Genomic DNA, 18,217 nt, shown 5'->3' on the forward strand with positions numbered 1-18,217 from the left:
CATCATCACAGGTCCTGAAGGCCCATACATGCTGGTGCTGAGCTCTGTTACTGATATTCTTAAGTATTATTTTTAATAATTGATGCACTTGCACTCAATCTTTTATACAATGTTTTGTCGCTTTTAATCTTTCCAAGCACTTTGCATACCGGGGCGACGCCCAGCACCGTACAGTGTCAATCTGCTTCCTCATTTGTATGTCGTTTTGATAAAAGCTTCTGATAAATAAGTAAAATATAAGTCGTTATAAATGTATATACAACAGTAACTATGGTAGATTTCTCTCTGGTAGGTCTCTCTGACCTTACTGCCCTGGGAGAAAAGCCCAGTGTAACATGGGCTAAAATGTAAATGTGTAGTTTTTTAGATCTTAATCTGAAAATCCGTTCTTCGTTTTCTCAGAAGGTGGCAGCACATGATCACTGCAAAACTGCAAGCTTGGCTTGTCGCTTTGTATACAATAGTGCGCTATCCGTATATTAAAAATACTACATAATTACATACATCAATCAATATCAAGAACAGAAAGATGCCCACACAATATACCAAAATCTTAAAATCCCCCTTGGCTGCATGTTACGCTGTAGTTTGGTTTGTCTAAGCTCCACACTTTCCCAGAATTACCCTGGACTGCTTCCAGTACGGAAGCCCAAAGAATCAGACACGAAGCTCACATAACTTGGCAAGAGGCCCCTGAATTACCTAAAGTGGATGGAGTTTTCACCTCGGCCCATGGGGATTCAGAGCAGACACAAATGAGCGTGAACCCATGTGTGATTTACAGTAAAAGGTGACTGAACACAATACACAGCCTCTGTAGTGTCTCCACTGTCCAGCAGGGGGTGCCACATGAAAGCTGCCCAGCAGGAGTAAACAGGTTTCCGGAGATGATGCATTGCAGTCCCACAGTCCTCTAGTCTTAAGTGCTCAAATTTTGTGGTCCCTCTATACCTTAGTCTCATAGTCCATGGTGCCCAATTCCCCTTTGCCCCACTTCCATGATCCACAAGTCCCTAGTCTCCTTGTTTCTTAGTCCCATGGTCCCTAACACTGTAGCCCCTTTTCCCCTGGTCCCCTATTCCCTTAGTCTCATAGTCTCCTAGTCCTGTGGCCCCTAATCCCACAGTCCACTACTCCTTAGTCCCCTAGTTCCTACTCCCTATTCACCTTGTATTAAGCAGGGAGCAGGATTCTGAGGCCATCTGATATGCTTTACAATGAAGCTGTGCTAAAACCAGTATATGCATGAGGGTGTTTGCGCTGCCCTGCACTAGACTGGCTGTTCCTGTAAATCACTTATATGAAAGTGCCTGTGGAACACAGATAAAATCCACATGTCTGAGGTGGCTGGCATCTGGTCTTTCTCATGTGTCAGGCCTGCGATGCAGCATTCAAACACATGGTCTCCTTTTACAGCCAGCAGGTTACGCAAACGTACCGCTCAATCGGGGCCATGTGGACAGCTGTCTGCCATCTCTGATTGGCCGTCGAGTCCACGGACCCCAAAGGTTAAACTGGACACTGGCAGGCGTGTCTGATTCATCAGATTCCCGTCTGCTGGGTTGGGCAGCATCACATTGAGGAAGAACCTCATTGTGTTTTCAGCTACCTGGCATTAGGAGCTGATTACTTCAAGTCATTAGGACTTTTTTCATAGAGATTCTCTAGCTGAACAAGTAGAGTGTTGCATTTATGATGCATAAATGGGTTCAAATCCCCCAAGAATATGCATAAAACATAACCCTTCCCACTGCTGTAAGTCACTTTGGGTAAACAAGTCTGGTAAATGCAAAAGTGTTTCTACAAGTGGTACAACAGCATGCCCTACTGGTCAGATTAAAATGCTGTTTGGATATATTCCATTTCATAATGTGGCTTCTGATTATAACATCAATGTGTAATAGGAATTGATTGGAAACGTATTCACTACTTCTTTTACAAATGTGTTTATCTGGACGAATTGGTCCAATTGGGCTCTCTGACCTTAGACCCCTGGGAGAAAAGCTTAGTGTCCATGGGGTTAAATGTAAATGGATATTCTATGTGATGAGTAATATAATCTGGGTTAAGGACGACTCAGATGCAGTAGCTCTGGGAAAGACACAGGCTTTATTAAGGGAATACAGCAAACAGCACTTGGAAGAATGATGACGGAGCTGAGGAACCATGAGAGCAGGAACATTTATACACAGTAATCACCGACGGGAGAGAGGTGTAGGAGGCTAACAGACCAGGGTGGAGAACGTCAACGATGGGATACAGCTGGGGAGGGTTAGGAGAGTTACGGGGTGTCAGCAGTGAGCTCTGCTGGCCCAATCAGGAGGAGACGGGACAGATCGTCACAAGTACTAAGATGTGATGCATCCATCTTCCAAACACTTATCACAAGGGTATCCCAGAGCCAATTACAGGAAACGCAGGGTACAAAGCTCGGGTCCACCATGGATAGAATGCCATTTAATCACAAGGCACACACAGTTATGGAGTCCGGACAATTTACAGATGCCTGTCTGAGTCGCTGCAGGAAGAAACCCATGTGGGATAAAGAGAGCAAACAAACGCCACACAGACAGCATAGGAGAAGGATGGAAACATTCAACACTGCAGCTGCAAGGCAGCCCTGTTACCCACTGAGCCGCCCCTCACTGGATTTTCATGGTTAAAACAGGACATGATGCCCAATACATTCAAAATGCACATGTGGAGGATTTCAGCCACATGGTTTTGAGTAACTTCTACACCCACGTACCATGTGTGACATGGAGCCGGCCAGTTCCTCTTATGGTCCAATTCTGCTCATGCGTTACTAAGATTATGGTACTTAGGTCCTCCATCCATCAGATCCTCTTCTCACTGTGGTCATGCTCATCCACTCTGGACACTGTATGCTTGGTAAAAGACCCTCATCTCTGTATCCTTGGTAGCGGAACAAAAAGGGGGTTTGCTGAACTAGATGGGCTGAGACTGGAAACAAAGAGGATCGTGAGGGATCACAAATGGGAGGACTGGCAACCGGGAAGGTCACAGGCAGCAGGAAGGTTTAACATCAATGACCGGACTGGGGCTGACGAGACAAATAGATAATTAAATGCAAAGACTAACGAGGGGCAACAAGCAACAGGCATGAATCATCAGGGTCACGCTAGTGAGGAGACAGGAGGGTCAGGCAGGTGTGATGGGTAGGACATGACAGTGGTCATGTGACACGGGCTGTTACTGTCACCATGAGGAAGCGCAGGAATGTAAACAGCTTGGAAAAGGCAGCTGGTGTTTTTCTCCTTTATTTCTGTGTGAGCCTATAGTGGGTCCCGTGTTGGATGGGATCCTGTCTCTACTGCATGTCAGTCGTAAGCGGATCACACTTCTTACCGTTAGGGTGATGCCTGTAGTTTACAGTGGCTTGCAAAAGTATTCGGCCCCCTTGAACTTTTCCACATTTTGTCACATTACAGCCACAAACATGAATCAATTTTATTGGAATTCCACGTGAAAGACCAATACAAAGTGGTGTACACGTGAGAAGTGGAACGAAAATCATATATGATTCCAAACATTTCTTACAAATAAATAACTGCAAAGTGGGGTGTGCGTAATTATTCAGCCCCCTGAGTCAATACTTTGTAGAACCACCTTTTGCTGCAACTACAGCTGCCAGTCTTTTAGGGTATGTCTTTACCAGCTTTGCACATCTAGAGACTGAAATCCTTGCCCATTCTTCTTTGCAAAACAGCTCCAGTTCAGTCAGATTAGGTGGACAGCGTTTGTGAACAGCAGTTTTCAGATCTTGCCAGATTCTCGATTGGATTTAGATCTGGACTTTGACTGGGCTATTCTAACACATGGATATATGTTTTGTTTTAAACCATTCCATTGTTGCCCTGGCTTTATGTTTAGGGTCGTTTTCCTGCTGGAAGGTGAACCTGCGCCCCAGTCTCAATTCTTTTGCAGACTCCAAGAGGTTTTCTTCCAAGATTGCCCTGTATCTGGCTCCATCCATCTTCCCATCAGCTCTGACCAGCTTCCCTGTCCCTGCTGAAGAGAAGCACCCCCAGAGCATGATGCTGCCACCACCATATTTGACAGTGGGGATGGTGTGTTCAGAGTGATGTGCAGTGTTACTTTTCCGCCACACATCACTTTAGTTCACTGTCTTTCACACGTTGTTCTGTTCATCATGTCCCCAAGAGGGAAGCCAGACTTTCCCAGAATGGCAGCTGCTCACTGTAACATGCATTAAGAGATTGAAAAGTGCTGGTGAACATCCTGCCTGGACGCCGGCCACTGTGATGGTGTACATGAGTAGGGTGAATGGAATGATATATGTGGACTTTCATGGAATATAAACTGTGAATCGCCCATCTATCCAGCAAACCCCACTATAACAGTAATACCACCCAGTCCACCCGCCTGCATCCTGAAATATCACCTGAAATATCAGGCTAAACATCAACACAAGCAGATAGCTTTCATATTAATGCAATGGGAGCAGAAACAGCTGTGGGCTGGCCCCCCATCCTGGGTTGTTCCCTGCCTCGTGCCCATTGCTTCCGGGATAGGCTCCGGACCCCCCGCGACCCAGTAAGCGGTTTGGACAATGGATGGATGGATGGATATATATATATATATATATATATATATATATATATATTAGGCAGTCACATAAACTTTTAAAATGATCTCCATGTTGATTTAAACCTATGATATTATGTCTGTCAAACTGTTTGCCCTTAACCGTTTCAAAATCTCTCCTAAAGTCATCCCAGTATTGGCAGTATTTTCAATATACTCATGTATTTTTTGACATGACCACTAGCTCACCTCATATAGCTAATCAATACCTCAGTGACTTTTCAAAACTAGTTTCATGAATTAATTGAGCTGGTGGTGAAATTTAACAAATACATGAAATGGCCGAGGTGAACCTGAGGAGAGGTTTAGGAACCATATTGGTGTTCATCTAGCCATCCAACAAGATATCAGTAACTTTTTGGAGAACATAAGAAATTCCTTAGTTTTTTTTGTTTTACTCATAATTTGCACATGTTCTAATATTAAAATTTGTTTTTAATACTGAGAAAATATAAATTTACTACCCAGATAAATAGCTTTAAACATTTCCTATGACTCCCTAAGACTTTTGCACAGTACTGTATATATCTCAGGATTCCTAATGAAACAGGATTTATGTGATTTTTTTCTGGTAATTGGTAATCACCTACACTACTTCATTGATGATCAGGTGCCTTTCTGTTGTTGTTGTACTAACGTGACTTATTAAGATTTTATGTTATTTATGTTTACTTAGTTAATATATGATTAATTTGATTATGTTGTTATCTTTACTAAGTTACCTCAGGACCGCTGTAGGTTTTGAGTTAATAAACTGTCTGCCGTCTGCCGCCCCCTGCTGGCCAAAGCGTCGCCGCTGCGATATCAGGCTGCTGCGCTCAGTGAGCAGAGAGCGCGGATTAAGTCTGTTACTCAGTTACGTTCTGGGCAGCGCGGAACCGGGACATTAATGGGATAGAATAGGAAGCCTTTATTGTCAGTGTACAGGTAGCAAATACAATATATAGACAGAAATATAAAATATACATATAGAGGGGAGGGGAAAAGCTCCCCCCACTCATCAGGCTTAGATTTCATTACATTTTATGTTATTCAGAATCAGAATTCACTCCATTGGTACAACTGCATGTACTATGAATTTGTTTTGGCAGTTTTGGTGCATTTACAGACAGCATAGAACATAAGTCAGAGAAAAACAGTCATTTTGTATGTTTGTTCAGCTTACAGAACCCAATTACTTGTTTTATTAACATACATCACACTTCAGACAGAGTAAAAAGGGTTATACTGGTTATAAAGCAGAGATTTTACCTTTTTGCCACGGAGAAGCAGCGACATGTGAGACTCTGATACGGTAAAAATGATTCCTCCAGCACACAGTGAGCTATCCCAGCATGCACAGCGACACGGGGGAGTTTGCCCCCCCCCATGTCACCTTCCTGTTCCCCCCTGACAGAGACACTTCTCTGTTTGCAGTGTTGGGGTCCAGCGTCAGCTGGCAGGAGTCTGTAGGCAGGAGGAAGAGCGATTGATCCCATGACGAAGCCCAGCATCTCCATCATTATTACTGTCACACCTCACACACTCACTCACACAGAACTCGCTCCAATACACACATTTTATTCCCAATATACTCATGTAGCCGCCCGAGTCTGCGGCGCTCCGGCTGCCCCCTGCGCTGTGAGACACGCCGCGCTGAGAGACTCGCTGGGGCCGAACTGCACTTTAGCCTGCGCTCTATTATTCTGTACGATACATAAAATATAAAAAGTCAAATATGTGAATTACCTCAGGAAATGTTGGTCGCCCGCGCGACGCCGGCGGGAAGACGCGCCGAAATGACGCGGGTGTTAAACTAATAGGCTTAATTACAGGTAAATAAAATTACAAACAGCATTCATCAAACATATTAACCATAAAATTACACAACAAAGATTACCACTAAAAGTGAGTTTGTCTTTAGGTCACAATATGAACGTCTTTTAATCCACTTTGGACACACACCTCTCTCCAGCAGCGCGCCGACGCGACGCTCCCAACGCAGACGCATCTAGGCTGGTTCTCCGCAAAGCGCAGCACTCGCGTATTACACCGCGTATGCGTACATGGAAACGTTCATATTTGTCTGGTCAAGCTGTGTACTTTACACATGTGCACGTGCCCTATTTAAGTATTAGTAGTAATTCTGATATTCCCTGCACACGTACCACAGCCGCGAGGTCTGTGTATGTTTCCCTACGTTTTACAAATTCAGAGCGGCAGTTCACGGGGCTGCCAACTTTGATCAACTGGCTGGCGTGAGATTTTCAATTTGGGACAAGTCTGCACACATATGCATACGCATTTATATGTATGCAACAGTTCTATTACCTTGAAAATTGGCTGTAGGGTTTGCAAACTACCCCAATCCTCATCAAAATCATCTATGTTGGCGTTTAAAGACAAATTTGTAGTGCGGCAGGCGGTCGTCCGCGGAGGAGTAAAATGCATCATAAAAGTCTATACAAACACGTCCGCTTATACGTGCGCGGAGAGGTACCAGTCTGGCCGCCACGTTTTCTGTGTTGATTCCGGCTTCGTCTGTGCACTTACATGAGGATAACAAGACGCATGCGCGACGTGCAGTGCTACCAGAAATTGGCGTGGCAGTATGGTCACGTTTTGTCACGGAACATTGTCTTTACTAACGGTACAGATAATATTAAAGTAGCATCTGATTTTTTTAAGAATGAGTGTCCAGAAGAGCTGTATATTTTCACAGACAAGAAAAAAATATTCCGATCACTATTGTGTCCTTCTTTGTACAGCGTCTTCAAAATTTAATGGCAGTATAAGTTTCTAAGAAAGCAGTGTCATGCGTACAAGGTACAATGAAATTCTAACCTGAAATTCTTACTTGCCTACTTTCATAAGCAGCATGATTTTTCATACAGTTCCATCCATCCATCGATTTTTCTGCCACTTATCTAATATATAACATATAATCTATTTGTGTGTGTGTGTGTGTGTGTGTGTGTGTGTGTGTGTGCGGTTATATATATATATATATCCATCCATCCATTTTCCAAACCGCTTATCCTACTGGGTCGTAGGGGGTCCGGAGCCTATCCCGGAAGCAATGGGCACGAGGCAGGGAACAACCCAGGATGGGGGGCCAGCCCATCGCAGGGCACACTCACACACCAGTCACTCACACAGGCACACCTATGGGCAATTTAGTAACTCCAACTAGCCTCAGCGTGTCTTTGGACTGTGGGGGCAAACTGGAGTACCCAGAGGAAACCCCACGACGACATAGGGAGAACATGCAATCTTTGTCATCGTCTACTGGATATAAAATATCTTCAAACGGGATATTAAACAGTTCAATCTTGAGAAATAAATTAGCTATTTTAAGCATAGAATAATTAACTGACTTACACTGGAACAGACCCAATACAGAAAAAAGTATTGCAATAATAACATGATGTAGCAAAATTTGTCAGAAGGTTTAGTAGTGACTTGGGCTCAAATCGGAAGAGATGAAGAAAAGAAAATTATAAATGAGATTTACTGCTTTAACCTGCAAACCAGTCATTCGTCTTACTGATACAGAAAATAATGTAGGAGGTGACTTACAGAATAAATTGTATGATTATATATAAACATAAGGCAGAAGGAGCCTTTGTTAGATTGTGGCAAAAATGGCTTGAACAAGGTGAGCAGAACTCAGCCTATTTCTTTAGGCTAGAAAGTCAGCAAGCCTATCATCAAGCTAATCATGACTATGTATAGTTATTGCAGTCACTGGATGATTAAATAAAACCAGACAGTAGTAAAACTGCATATAGTTCACAGTACATGGTAAACAAAACAAGTCGGCTTGCAGCTCTAATCAAAGCGTGTTCTTCAGAGTGCCGTCTTGACTCCTTCGTCCTTGTACAACATTTAATGCCACAACCTCATACTAACAAGTGAGACTGGAAACGAAGGAACCGACCAAGATGGTTTTCTCGCACTGCCCCCCGGTGGACATGACCTTCAGTCCTCCAGATAGATGTAAACTACGCACGCAAGTGTAGTCGTGTCGTGTGAAGTCATGGCCCTAAAGCACAGACTTAGGAGATGTTCAGTGTCACAGCCAGTTTGGGTAAGACTGCAGGTGCCGTCTTAGGACAATATTAATGAATCTGAAAAAAAGTACAGTCAGCGAATGCACAAAAAGGGCAAATGTGAGGGAAGGAAGCCCCCCCCCCCCCCCCAGACCTCACTGCTCATAGACAGCTCACACAAGATAAGGATGCAGATAAAAGGTTTTGATGAGCTGTTACTGAGTGATACCAAAAGTTCCTGCTACCCAAACAAAGCGAGGGCAGTTTCCCAGCTTTCAGCATTACAGTGCATGATGACATCTAGGACAGGGGGCCCTTACCCCACTGGCCCTTGGATCCCCTGCTGTAGCTACAGCCCACACTAGGCAGTGAGGAGCAGCCCCAGTGTCAGCCATTCCTGCTCTGACTGACTTCAGGGGGAACAAAGTGCATCAAAGCCCACAGCTACTCTCTCTCATCTGACTCCAGTTGTGTGTCACCTACACACTGGGTCAGACAATGTGTTTAATACATTAAACTGATCTTTACTGAATATCAGGTCTGTGGCTGGAAAATCATTATTAATGACTGATTGTATTATCAGGATAAACCTTGATTTTTATGCTTTAAACTGAAATGGGGTCAAATGAAAACTATGCAGCAGCCCTGATCAAACCAGCTACTCCTACCTGCCCTTTATCAGTGAGACTAGAGCACTTAGGGAAGGAGGTGGAGCCGCCGCCGTATTTAATGGGTTTGAATTATTTTTACAAGTCAGGCACTACTTTCTGTCAGAAGGGTAATTATGAATCTGAATGAACAGAAATTACATGTGGAGTTCCTCAAGGGTCCGTTATTGGCAGTGGGCAGTGGTGGCTTAATGGTTGTTGGATTGAATCCCCGACCAGCAAGGCACTGCTGAGGGACCCTAAGCAAAACACTGCTCTCAGGGCGCTGAATTAGCTGCCCCTTGCTATGTCACGATGTCACATATGGGTTAAATGCAGAGGACACATTTCGGTGTTGTACACTGTGTGCTGTGGTGTGTCAACACTGATCACCAATTAGAATTATAAACCTGACCGAGCCTCTTTGTTCAACATCTACATGCTTCCATTTGCTCAGATTACGGAACACTATAAAATCTCTGGAACACTTAAGGCCATGTTGTTAGTAAAATTCACAACAAATAATAATCCATTGTTATGCATTATAATCATGGCTTTAAATATTTATCAAAAGGCATAACACATTATAGGCATGCTTATTATGCATAATGAATGATGTATGAAGCTCTCATCTTTAGTGCACTATAAATACCTTCATAATGCATTATAATGATCGGTATAAGCATTAAGGATGCTTTGTATTGCATTATGAAGGTATCTATAGTGCCTTATAGTTGAGTGTGTCATAAAGCATTCATAAAGCGTTATAATGCTGGATATAATGTGTTATGCTTTTTTATAAATATTTATAGCTGTGTTTAGAATGCTTTATGAGTGCAGTATAATTAAGCAATGACATATGAGAAGATACTCCGGTATATCATGGCTGTGATTCAGTCAAAGGCACAAGGCTACAGGCCACCACAAAAAATTAAAAAAATAGTTCTCATAACATCAGTGCAAGTGGGAGGGGCCATCGTGTCCAAACCGTCCGCATACCTGGATAATTCAGTCAATCACCAATATAGTTTTGTCTAATATTTCCGGTGGCAGCAGTAAAACAACTAGCCAGCTTATTATCGGAGTAACTTTGCATTGTAAATGAAAACCATGCCGCAGATTATGAGGCAGATTACAAAGTTCAGTTATTGGCATCTTTAATAGCGTGATCATTAAAAGGACAGTTGGCAGCTTATAAAAACTTATTCTGGAACAGAAAAGAACAAATCCCACAAAACGGAATACATATGAACCTTTACTTTCACTGTCAACTATGTTAATTTTTTAAACTGGTGGAAACACAGGCAGGTTCTGAAAAGGCATCACGTGACAACCAGCCCAGCACCGGCTCCATGTTGGTGGAAATGAGGCATCAGTACAGTGTTCCCAGGTCCAGCCCAAGCTCTGCTTAAAATCCGCCCAACGGAAGCTGAAACCAGCCCAATAAGAGAGAGAGAGAAGGATTTCTCTCTAAACCAGATACGGAAAAGCTTTTTCATGTGTTTATTTCCAGCAGGCTAGACTATTGAAATGGTGTCTTTGCAGGTCTTGGTAATAAATCAGTCAGACAGCTGCAGCTCATCCAGAATGCTGCCACCAGAGTCCTCACTAACACCAAGGAAGTGGAGCATATCACACAGCTCCTTAATCACTGCACTGGCTTCCTGAGCATCACAGGATTGGTTTTTAAATATTATTACTTGTGTACAAGGCACTAAATGGCACTAACTTCCTTGAACCTTGTGAAGCATCCAGACCCCTGAAAGTTTACTCAGTGTCCCAGAATGAAGACCAAGCAGGCTGAAGCAGCTTTTAGTGTCTATGCTCCCTGTCTGTGGAACAAGCTTCCTGAAGACCTGAGGTCTGCTAACACTGTCAGTTCATTATAATCAGGGATTAAAACGTTTTTGTTGCTGCTTTGTTTCAATAAATTAAATCAGCAGGAGTTTAGTTGTACGCTGCCTCTACAATCTCACTTCTTTTTAGTTAACTGTTTATTTGTATTTTGGGCTTTTAGACTTTTTAAAATTGTTTTTTAAATTGACAATGAACGTGTTTGTAAGTCCCACACCAAAGTTCCGAAGTATCGAAAAAGTACCCCAGCTGCAATGATGCTTTTGGTACTGGAACTTCTGGTACTGGTACTCGACCGGAAGTTAATGGAAAAGGGAAAGAACCAAAAGTACCAAACCTGGTGCAGTGGAAAAGCACCCTGAATAAACTTGCCTTACTTAGCAATTGGATTTAAAGTCCACTGAGATAAAAAGCTCATGTAAATGTGAAAGACCCGGAGGCAGCGGGAGAGAGAAAGAGAAGCTCCACTAGCAGTAGAAAATGAAACACAATAAAACACAATAAAACACACTCCACCTCATACAGGGAGAGAGAAGCGTGTGTGTGAACAGACTCACAGTGTAAGAATTCTGCTCTGGTCCTGGGCACTAATACCGGTAGGACGGTGTCTTTGGTAACTAGAAGGAGACAGAGAGAAACAGGGATGTGAGTAAAAGGAATTTACTTGTGGGAGATGGACTTCACTCACTGTGGAGATAACAGCAGTGGGGTATTATCATTATGAGGGACAATCACAGGCATTTTAACAAACTGCAAATCATGGTAAGTTACACATAATACAGATTTTTGGTTTCTATAATGTAGAAGAAACATGGTTCATGTGATCTGGGTTTTGCAGCCAGTAGAATGTGAAGCTCTTTCACCAGTTATCACAAAGATTTAAACTTATTGTAAACAAACTGACTTGGTCACACAAATGTGAGGCTGACTGTACTGCATACTCTCTCTGCACGGTTTACATCGGGGGGGGGGGGCAATTCTACCCGCAAAGTCCAGTGTGTACGCAGGTCTTTGGGGTAACCTTTAGGTCAGCTGTTCAACCCCAGGTGTGAGACCCTTCAGCCAATCAGTCCTCTAATTAGTAATCCAGCAAAAGCAGCCCTTTCTGGGTAAGATTGGCCAGCCCTGGTCTATATTAACATGAACAGACTAGAAAATGTATTAACCTGCGTGATGGATCTCTGCCATTTTCATTCTGCAAAAATTCTCCAGTTGATCTTTCAGCTCAGAAACCGCCTTCCTCAAATTCCCAAAATCAGATCTGGGACTGACAGAGATTCTGGGTCCAAATCCAGCTTCAGGAGTGACAGGAAGAGCCTGGCGCCTCTACAGACACACAGTCTGATTAAACAGCTTCATCAATACAAATGTGTATTGCAATCTAATTAACAGAACCTTTAACATCTGACCAATGACAGACTAGTTGAAATACAAATGGCAATATGCATTCATTTGAATACTCTGGTTTCCTTATTGCCAAAGTAGCTGTTCTGTTACCTGGAGGAAATGGATGTGATCCTCTGTGTGTGAAACCTGCTCCAGCTCAGAGTGTCTCCTCTTCAGTTCATCGATCTCCTGCTTCAGTCTCTCCATGTCTCCTTCAGCCTGACTCACTGCAGCCTTCTCCTGATCTCTGATCAGCTTTGTCACCTCAGAGCATCTTCTCTCAATGGAGCTGATTATCTCAGTGAAGATCCTCTCGCTGTCCTCCACTGCTGACTGTGCTGAGCTCTGTTGGTGACACAGGGAGCAGAGGACAGTAAATTACAATTGGCCCCTTTTGAGACTCCAGAGAGCCTCATTGTACAATAGAGATGTGAGCTGACAGGAGGTATAAAAACAGCACAGGACTGAGGTTTGGAGCGTCACCATGCTGGACGCCTCAGGTACTGAAACCCAGCCAGCAATGATTGGAAATGATCCCTCATTAAGCTCATACACTGTCAGCTGCAGGGATTTGGCAGAGACTGGTGGCTGTATGGGGCAGGTTGGTTGTCACCATTAGGTCTCAGTTTAATAGGTGACTTTTTTAGTGTTTATTTGCATTACACTGGGTTGTGAAAAGTTGCATTTTTCTCAAATAGGCATTTATGGTATTTTTTTAAATAAATAAGCTACTACTGCTGCAACTCTTGGTTAAACTCTGTAATCCAGCAACTTTATCCCACTGACCCAGAATAACCCACAGCAGCATTAATTTGATTAATCCGCGCAAGTCTGTAAATCTGCAATCTGTTGAATCTGAGAGAAGATTCATTATGATCACAAGCCAGCTGTTATCTTCTCCTCAGGTTCATACTCACTGTGACTGAGCCCACAGTCTCTCTCAGCTCCTGCAGCTCCTTCTCTCTCATCTGAATTCTCTGCTGAAATTCCCTCTGTGTTTCACCCATTTGTTTCTACAGATAAGAAAAAAGATGACAAAACAAGTTTGTTTCATTAGCTGAGATCACATTCATTTATCATCCTGTCCAAGGTGGACCCCAGCCTTGGGCCCTATGCTGCCTGGGAAAGGCTCCAGGCACTCCCCCTGACCCTGACCTGGATTACCAGTTAGGAGATGGATGGATGGATGTTCCGAAATGATTTATTGACTGTAGGTAGGATACAATGGACATAGACCCTTTGGTCCTGTTTCCACCTGGTATTAACATGCGTCCTGGGTGATCCAATCACAAGTGGACAGCGCTAATTACCCAGGACGCATTGAAGATACATTGAGATCCGATCACTCAACCCACATTGGGAGGTGGTCTGGGCTGCATATGGCCACATTCTTATAGCAATGTGAAGGCGAATGTGTCCTGGGCTGCACTGCAGGACCGGCTACTCAACTGACGTCCTATTAGATTGATGTCAGATCGCATGTCAGTTGATAATGGGCCACTGTGTATAAACTGCACTGTGAACAACAATAATGCATCTTTTCTCCTGCGACACTGAAACCTCTGAATCCGCTGGGAAGTTGGTTTAATATTGGACTGTTGTGACCCATTCATATGGAAACTGTGTCAAAGTCTGCATCACTGATGTTCCACGCAAATTCAGAAAGGAAAATGTGTAAAATGGGATTCATTAAAGATTCTTCAGAATTTGAACATATCATATATTTAATGTGCATGTTGGGGCGCAGCCTGGTGCAGGCAGGGAAACAAGGTGAGGATCCACTTAAAAGCTCCAAGACAAAGGGAATTAAGGAGACTGAACCAAACTGGAAAGACACACAATAAAGGAATAATAAGGGGTCAAAACTCACCAGGGAAAAAGTAGCTAAGAAAATGACACGTAGACTAACAGAGGGAATGGGGCAGCTAGTGATGTTAAGCTTGACAATAAAAAAGCGATTCACTACATTCTGAAGCACAGCTTCAGTTTCCTTCGTTCCACCCTGAACACGTGACCATGGTCATCTGAAGCTTCATTCTGCACTCAACCATGTGACTGCTTTGGAAACTGAAAATGTGGCACAATCCTCATTACCGGTTTCAAACCTGTTGTACAGCACATATTTCGGCGTACACACACACTGCAGCGTAAGTTTTAATCATCATAATAATTTAATAATAATTCATTTTCAATAATTAATTTAATAATAATAATTGTATGAATGATAATAATAATTGTATGAATACATAATATCAGATTTGGATCAGGGTATTACCCAGTAATCTGTATAATTTTCCCAGTATAGAGACCAAGAAACAAATGATTGATGAAGCTTTGGTAAATATGCACAACCCTTCACCATAGTGGATAACGCAGGATTTAGGGAGGTTGTGGGGATCCTGGATCCAACCTACATTCTCCCATCCAGGCAAACATGAAAGGGTTTGGTGACAGAAACATTTAAGATAGAAAAAGAGAAAGCAAAGGAAGAGGTGAGAAATGCCAAAGCAGTAAGACTAACATCTGACATGTGGACATTCATACATATGGAAGCTTATTTAGCAGTCAAATGCCATTTTATAAATGATAAGACTGAGCTGTCGACCTTATTATTGGGAGCAGGAAAATTCCCAAAGTCTCATTCTGCAGAAAACATGGCTGCAGTCGAGGCAGCCTGATGGAGGAGTGGGGAATACAGAATAAAGTCCGATGGCTCACACTGACGCTGCACAAAATGTGATTGTCTGTGTCAGACACACAACCTGCATTGCAGGTTTCTGTAGCCAATCTAATGCTCAGGGTGCTGTAGCGAATTAACAAAGACAGATGTGAGACAATTAACCAATAACAACAGTGCAGGGAAAACAGGCAACAAGTGCAGTAACTTATATTAATGAACACAAGACTAGGGAAACTCCCACAAACACTGAAAGTAAGAAACACACACAAGGAATTCAATACTTAGAAAGTACAGAAACACGTGGAACATAATAAAACAAGGCACAAGCTTCACAAGCAGAACAGAGAACTAACAAACACTGGGAAGAATAGAAAAGCAATAATTAAATGAAAGAGGTGTGGTTGGTTCCTGACCTGCTTCAAACCCATAACCAGCTGGTCCCAGCCTCTATGTCACACACTCATCCCAATGAGCCAAATGCAGCCATTGGGGAAAAGGAAGAACACACTAGGGCCAAAGACGATGAGAGGACAAAGGGGATGGATAGCGATGGCTGCTGGCCACACGGGGAAGAGACACAAGGACAGGCACTGAGACGAAGCTTCATTATTTATGTCAAAGCTGCTCCACGCGTTATTAATATTAGTGAAATGTGCCGGTAAAAATGACATGAAGGTAAAATTAAAGCATGTAGGTAAGAATGTGTGTTCAGTAGCCAAGCAAATGAATGTGTGAATAGAAACATATAATAACAGTGTAATTGTTTATATCGTTTTATATTGGGCTGTCCGGGGGCTTGAATTCCTGGTTAGATATTCAGTCCCACTCCAGCCCTGACTACTTTTACTTCATTTGTTCCAAGTCAGACATAATTCAGCATATCAGACAAAACAATGAACCTCTTTGTTAATATTTTCATAAATTTTGAGCTTCACTGGTTGTCATTGAAAGCCAAAATATTATCCTATAACCAACACAATGCATTAAAGGCTGAGCCCTTTAACCTTGAATAGAAAAGTATTAATCTACGTACATCTTAGTACCGAAAGACCTTTTATAACATGTACATTTGTACTGTGTTGATGTAGGTAAGGTAAGGTAAGGTAAGGTAAGGTAAGGTACGGAGGTGAGGAGCACACACTGAGTACAGTGCCTTACCGCACCCACCACACGACGAACCAGGTGGGTGACACCTCAGCACCACACCAGTCCCAATGGAACAGTGTGAGTTTTATCCGGTGGCTGCAGTGCCAATCCTGCAAAACACCTCCTGATGGAGTATAGAAATGCATGGCGATAATGTGAAAAGTTAAACTTTATTGTGAAAATAATATTTTATAATAATGATTGTCTAATGAATATCTATGGAAGCCCGTTTCCGCCACAAAAAGAAAAAAAAAAGTCATAATAACGAGAAACTTTCTCATTATTACGACTTAGTATCTCATAATAACGAGAAACTAAGTCATAATAATGAGAAAGTATCTCATAATAACGAGAAATTAAGTCGTAAAAATGAGAAAGTTTCTCGTTATTATGAGATACTAAGTCGTAATAATGAGAAAGTTTCTCGTTATTATGAGATACTAAGTCGTACAAATGAGAAAGTTTCTCGTTATTATGAGATACTAAGTCGTAATAATGAGAAAGTTTCTCGTTATTATGATTTATTTTTTTTCTTTTTGTGGCGGAAACGGGCTTCCATAAATATCGCAACATTATTACGAAACAATAAATTGTAAAATTTAAAAATTATACATAGAAGACAAGTGTTATTATGAAATATAATTTTATGAAATTTATGAACATTTATGAAATTATTTAAAAATAAAAGGATACATTATTGAAATATTTATCATTTTATTTATATTTTTTGATATACTTATTATTTTATTTTGAGTGTCATGGCGTCCCGTACAAACATCTTCGGCGGGCACGGCCTTACTGTACTGTGGCTCTAGTGAGTTCTTCTGTACTATGAAGGGTTACTGGCTTCTCGGAGTAACTTGTCGGATGTAAGGTACCACAGTTTAAATGGACTTCATATTCGTTTACTTACATTTTGCCCAGACTACCTTAAATCCGACAAGCTAGTAACCCCGCTAGTAAGACCGGACAAGTAGGTCATGACAACTTTACCGAACCAGACTTGATCTGAGTGTTTCGTAGCAATTACACGAACAAGTGTTAAGACAAAATCCATTTATTTAAAATTAACTTTTAGATAATAACAATAATTGATACTTTCACTGATCCCTTTGGGGAAATTCTTTTAGATAGAAAGGGGAAATTCTTTTAAATTAGCCTGACCTGTATCTCCGCCCTTCCTGTAGCAGCTGAGACTGTATCATGGCCTCTGTGTTCATCCATCGTACAGAGATAACAGATACACTGCTGGTGGGTACGGCAGTAGACCTCCAGCGGTTTGTCATGGTGGGAACAGACCTTGTCCTTCAGATGGCCGATGGCATCAATGAGCTTGTGCTGTTTTGCATGGTGGAGTTTATTGTGAAGCTGCAGGTCAGTTTCACAGTAGGAGGCCAGACACACCAGGCAGGACTTGACAGCTTTGTGTTTTCTCCCAGTACAGACGTCACACTCCACATCTCCAGGTCCAGCATACTGGTCAGCAGGAGCAGCTGCTTGTAGTCCAGTCTTCTTCAGTTTCTCCACCACTTCAGCCAGCATGGTGTTTCTGTTCAGAACAGGTCTGGGTATGAAGGTCTGTCTGCACTGGGGGCAGCTGTAAACTCCAACATGATCTTCCTGATCCCAGCAGCTCTTAATGCAGCTCATACAGTAACTATGTCCACAGGGAATAGTTACTGGATCCTTTAGTAGATCTAGACAGATTGCACAACTTAACTCATTTACATCCACTGCAACTCTGACTTCTGCCATTTTACCACGAACACTGATAGGATTCAGTCTCGTTTTCTCTCACAGTCGTCTGTGTGTGACAGTGGGAGGAACTTCCTGCTTCTCAGACT

At 42.5% G+C, this 18,217-nt stretch overlaps 3 protein-coding genes across 3 annotated transcripts in view; 1 reads left to right on the top strand and 2 right to left on the bottom strand.

Moving 5' to 3' along the window:
* LOC125721932 (NACHT, LRR and PYD domains-containing protein 12-like) overlaps positions 1 to 18,217 on the top strand; it is a 431,572-nt gene that overhangs the window by 149,271 nt on the left and 264,084 nt on the right. The window lies entirely within an intron of this gene.
* LOC125721933 (NACHT, LRR and PYD domains-containing protein 3-like) overlaps positions 5,744 to 18,217 on the bottom strand; it is a 158,438-nt gene continuing 145,964 nt past the window's right edge. The window contains exon 11 of the mRNA XM_048998146.1: positions 5,744 to 6,075. Within this exon, the coding sequence (XP_048854103.1) occupies positions 5,954 to 6,075 (122 nt within the window). The 3' untranslated portion in view covers positions 5,744 to 5,953. The remainder of the gene's footprint in view (positions 6,076 to 18,217) is intronic.
* Positions 10,124 to 18,065, bottom strand: LOC125721944 (E3 ubiquitin/ISG15 ligase TRIM25-like). The gene is made up of 6 exons (XM_048998182.1): positions 17,538 to 18,065; positions 13,465 to 13,560; positions 12,659 to 12,892; positions 12,328 to 12,487; positions 11,719 to 11,778; positions 10,124 to 10,736 (listed from the first exon to the last, which is right to left on the bottom strand). The coding sequence occupies exons 1-6, from the start codon at positions 18,021 to 18,023 to the stop codon at positions 10,630 to 10,632; spliced, it is 1,143 nt and encodes a 380-aa protein (XP_048854139.1). The 5' UTR covers positions 18,024 to 18,065; the 3' UTR covers positions 10,124 to 10,629.

The sequence above is a fragment of the Brienomyrus brachyistius genome, unplaced genomic scaffold (assembly GCF_023856365.1).
Source record: "Brienomyrus brachyistius isolate T26 unplaced genomic scaffold, BBRACH_0.4 scaffold36, whole genome shotgun sequence".
Classification (NCBI taxonomy): domain Eukaryota; kingdom Metazoa; phylum Chordata; class Actinopteri; order Osteoglossiformes; family Mormyridae; genus Brienomyrus; species Brienomyrus brachyistius.

Coding starts and splice junctions, on each gene's coding strand:
- LOC125721944 (XM_048998182.1), bottom strand. CDS start 18,023: ATGAGCTGCATTAAGAGCTGCTGGGATCAGGAAGATCATGTTGGAGTT. Junction 12,488..12,658: donor ATCACATCCATTTCCTCCAG/GTAACAGAACAG, acceptor GTGTGTCTGTAG/AGGCGCCAGGCTCTTCCTGT. Junction 10,737..11,718: donor CAGAGCAGAATTCTTACACT/GTGAGTCTGTTC, acceptor GGCTGGTTTCAG/CTTCCGTTGGGCGGATTTTA.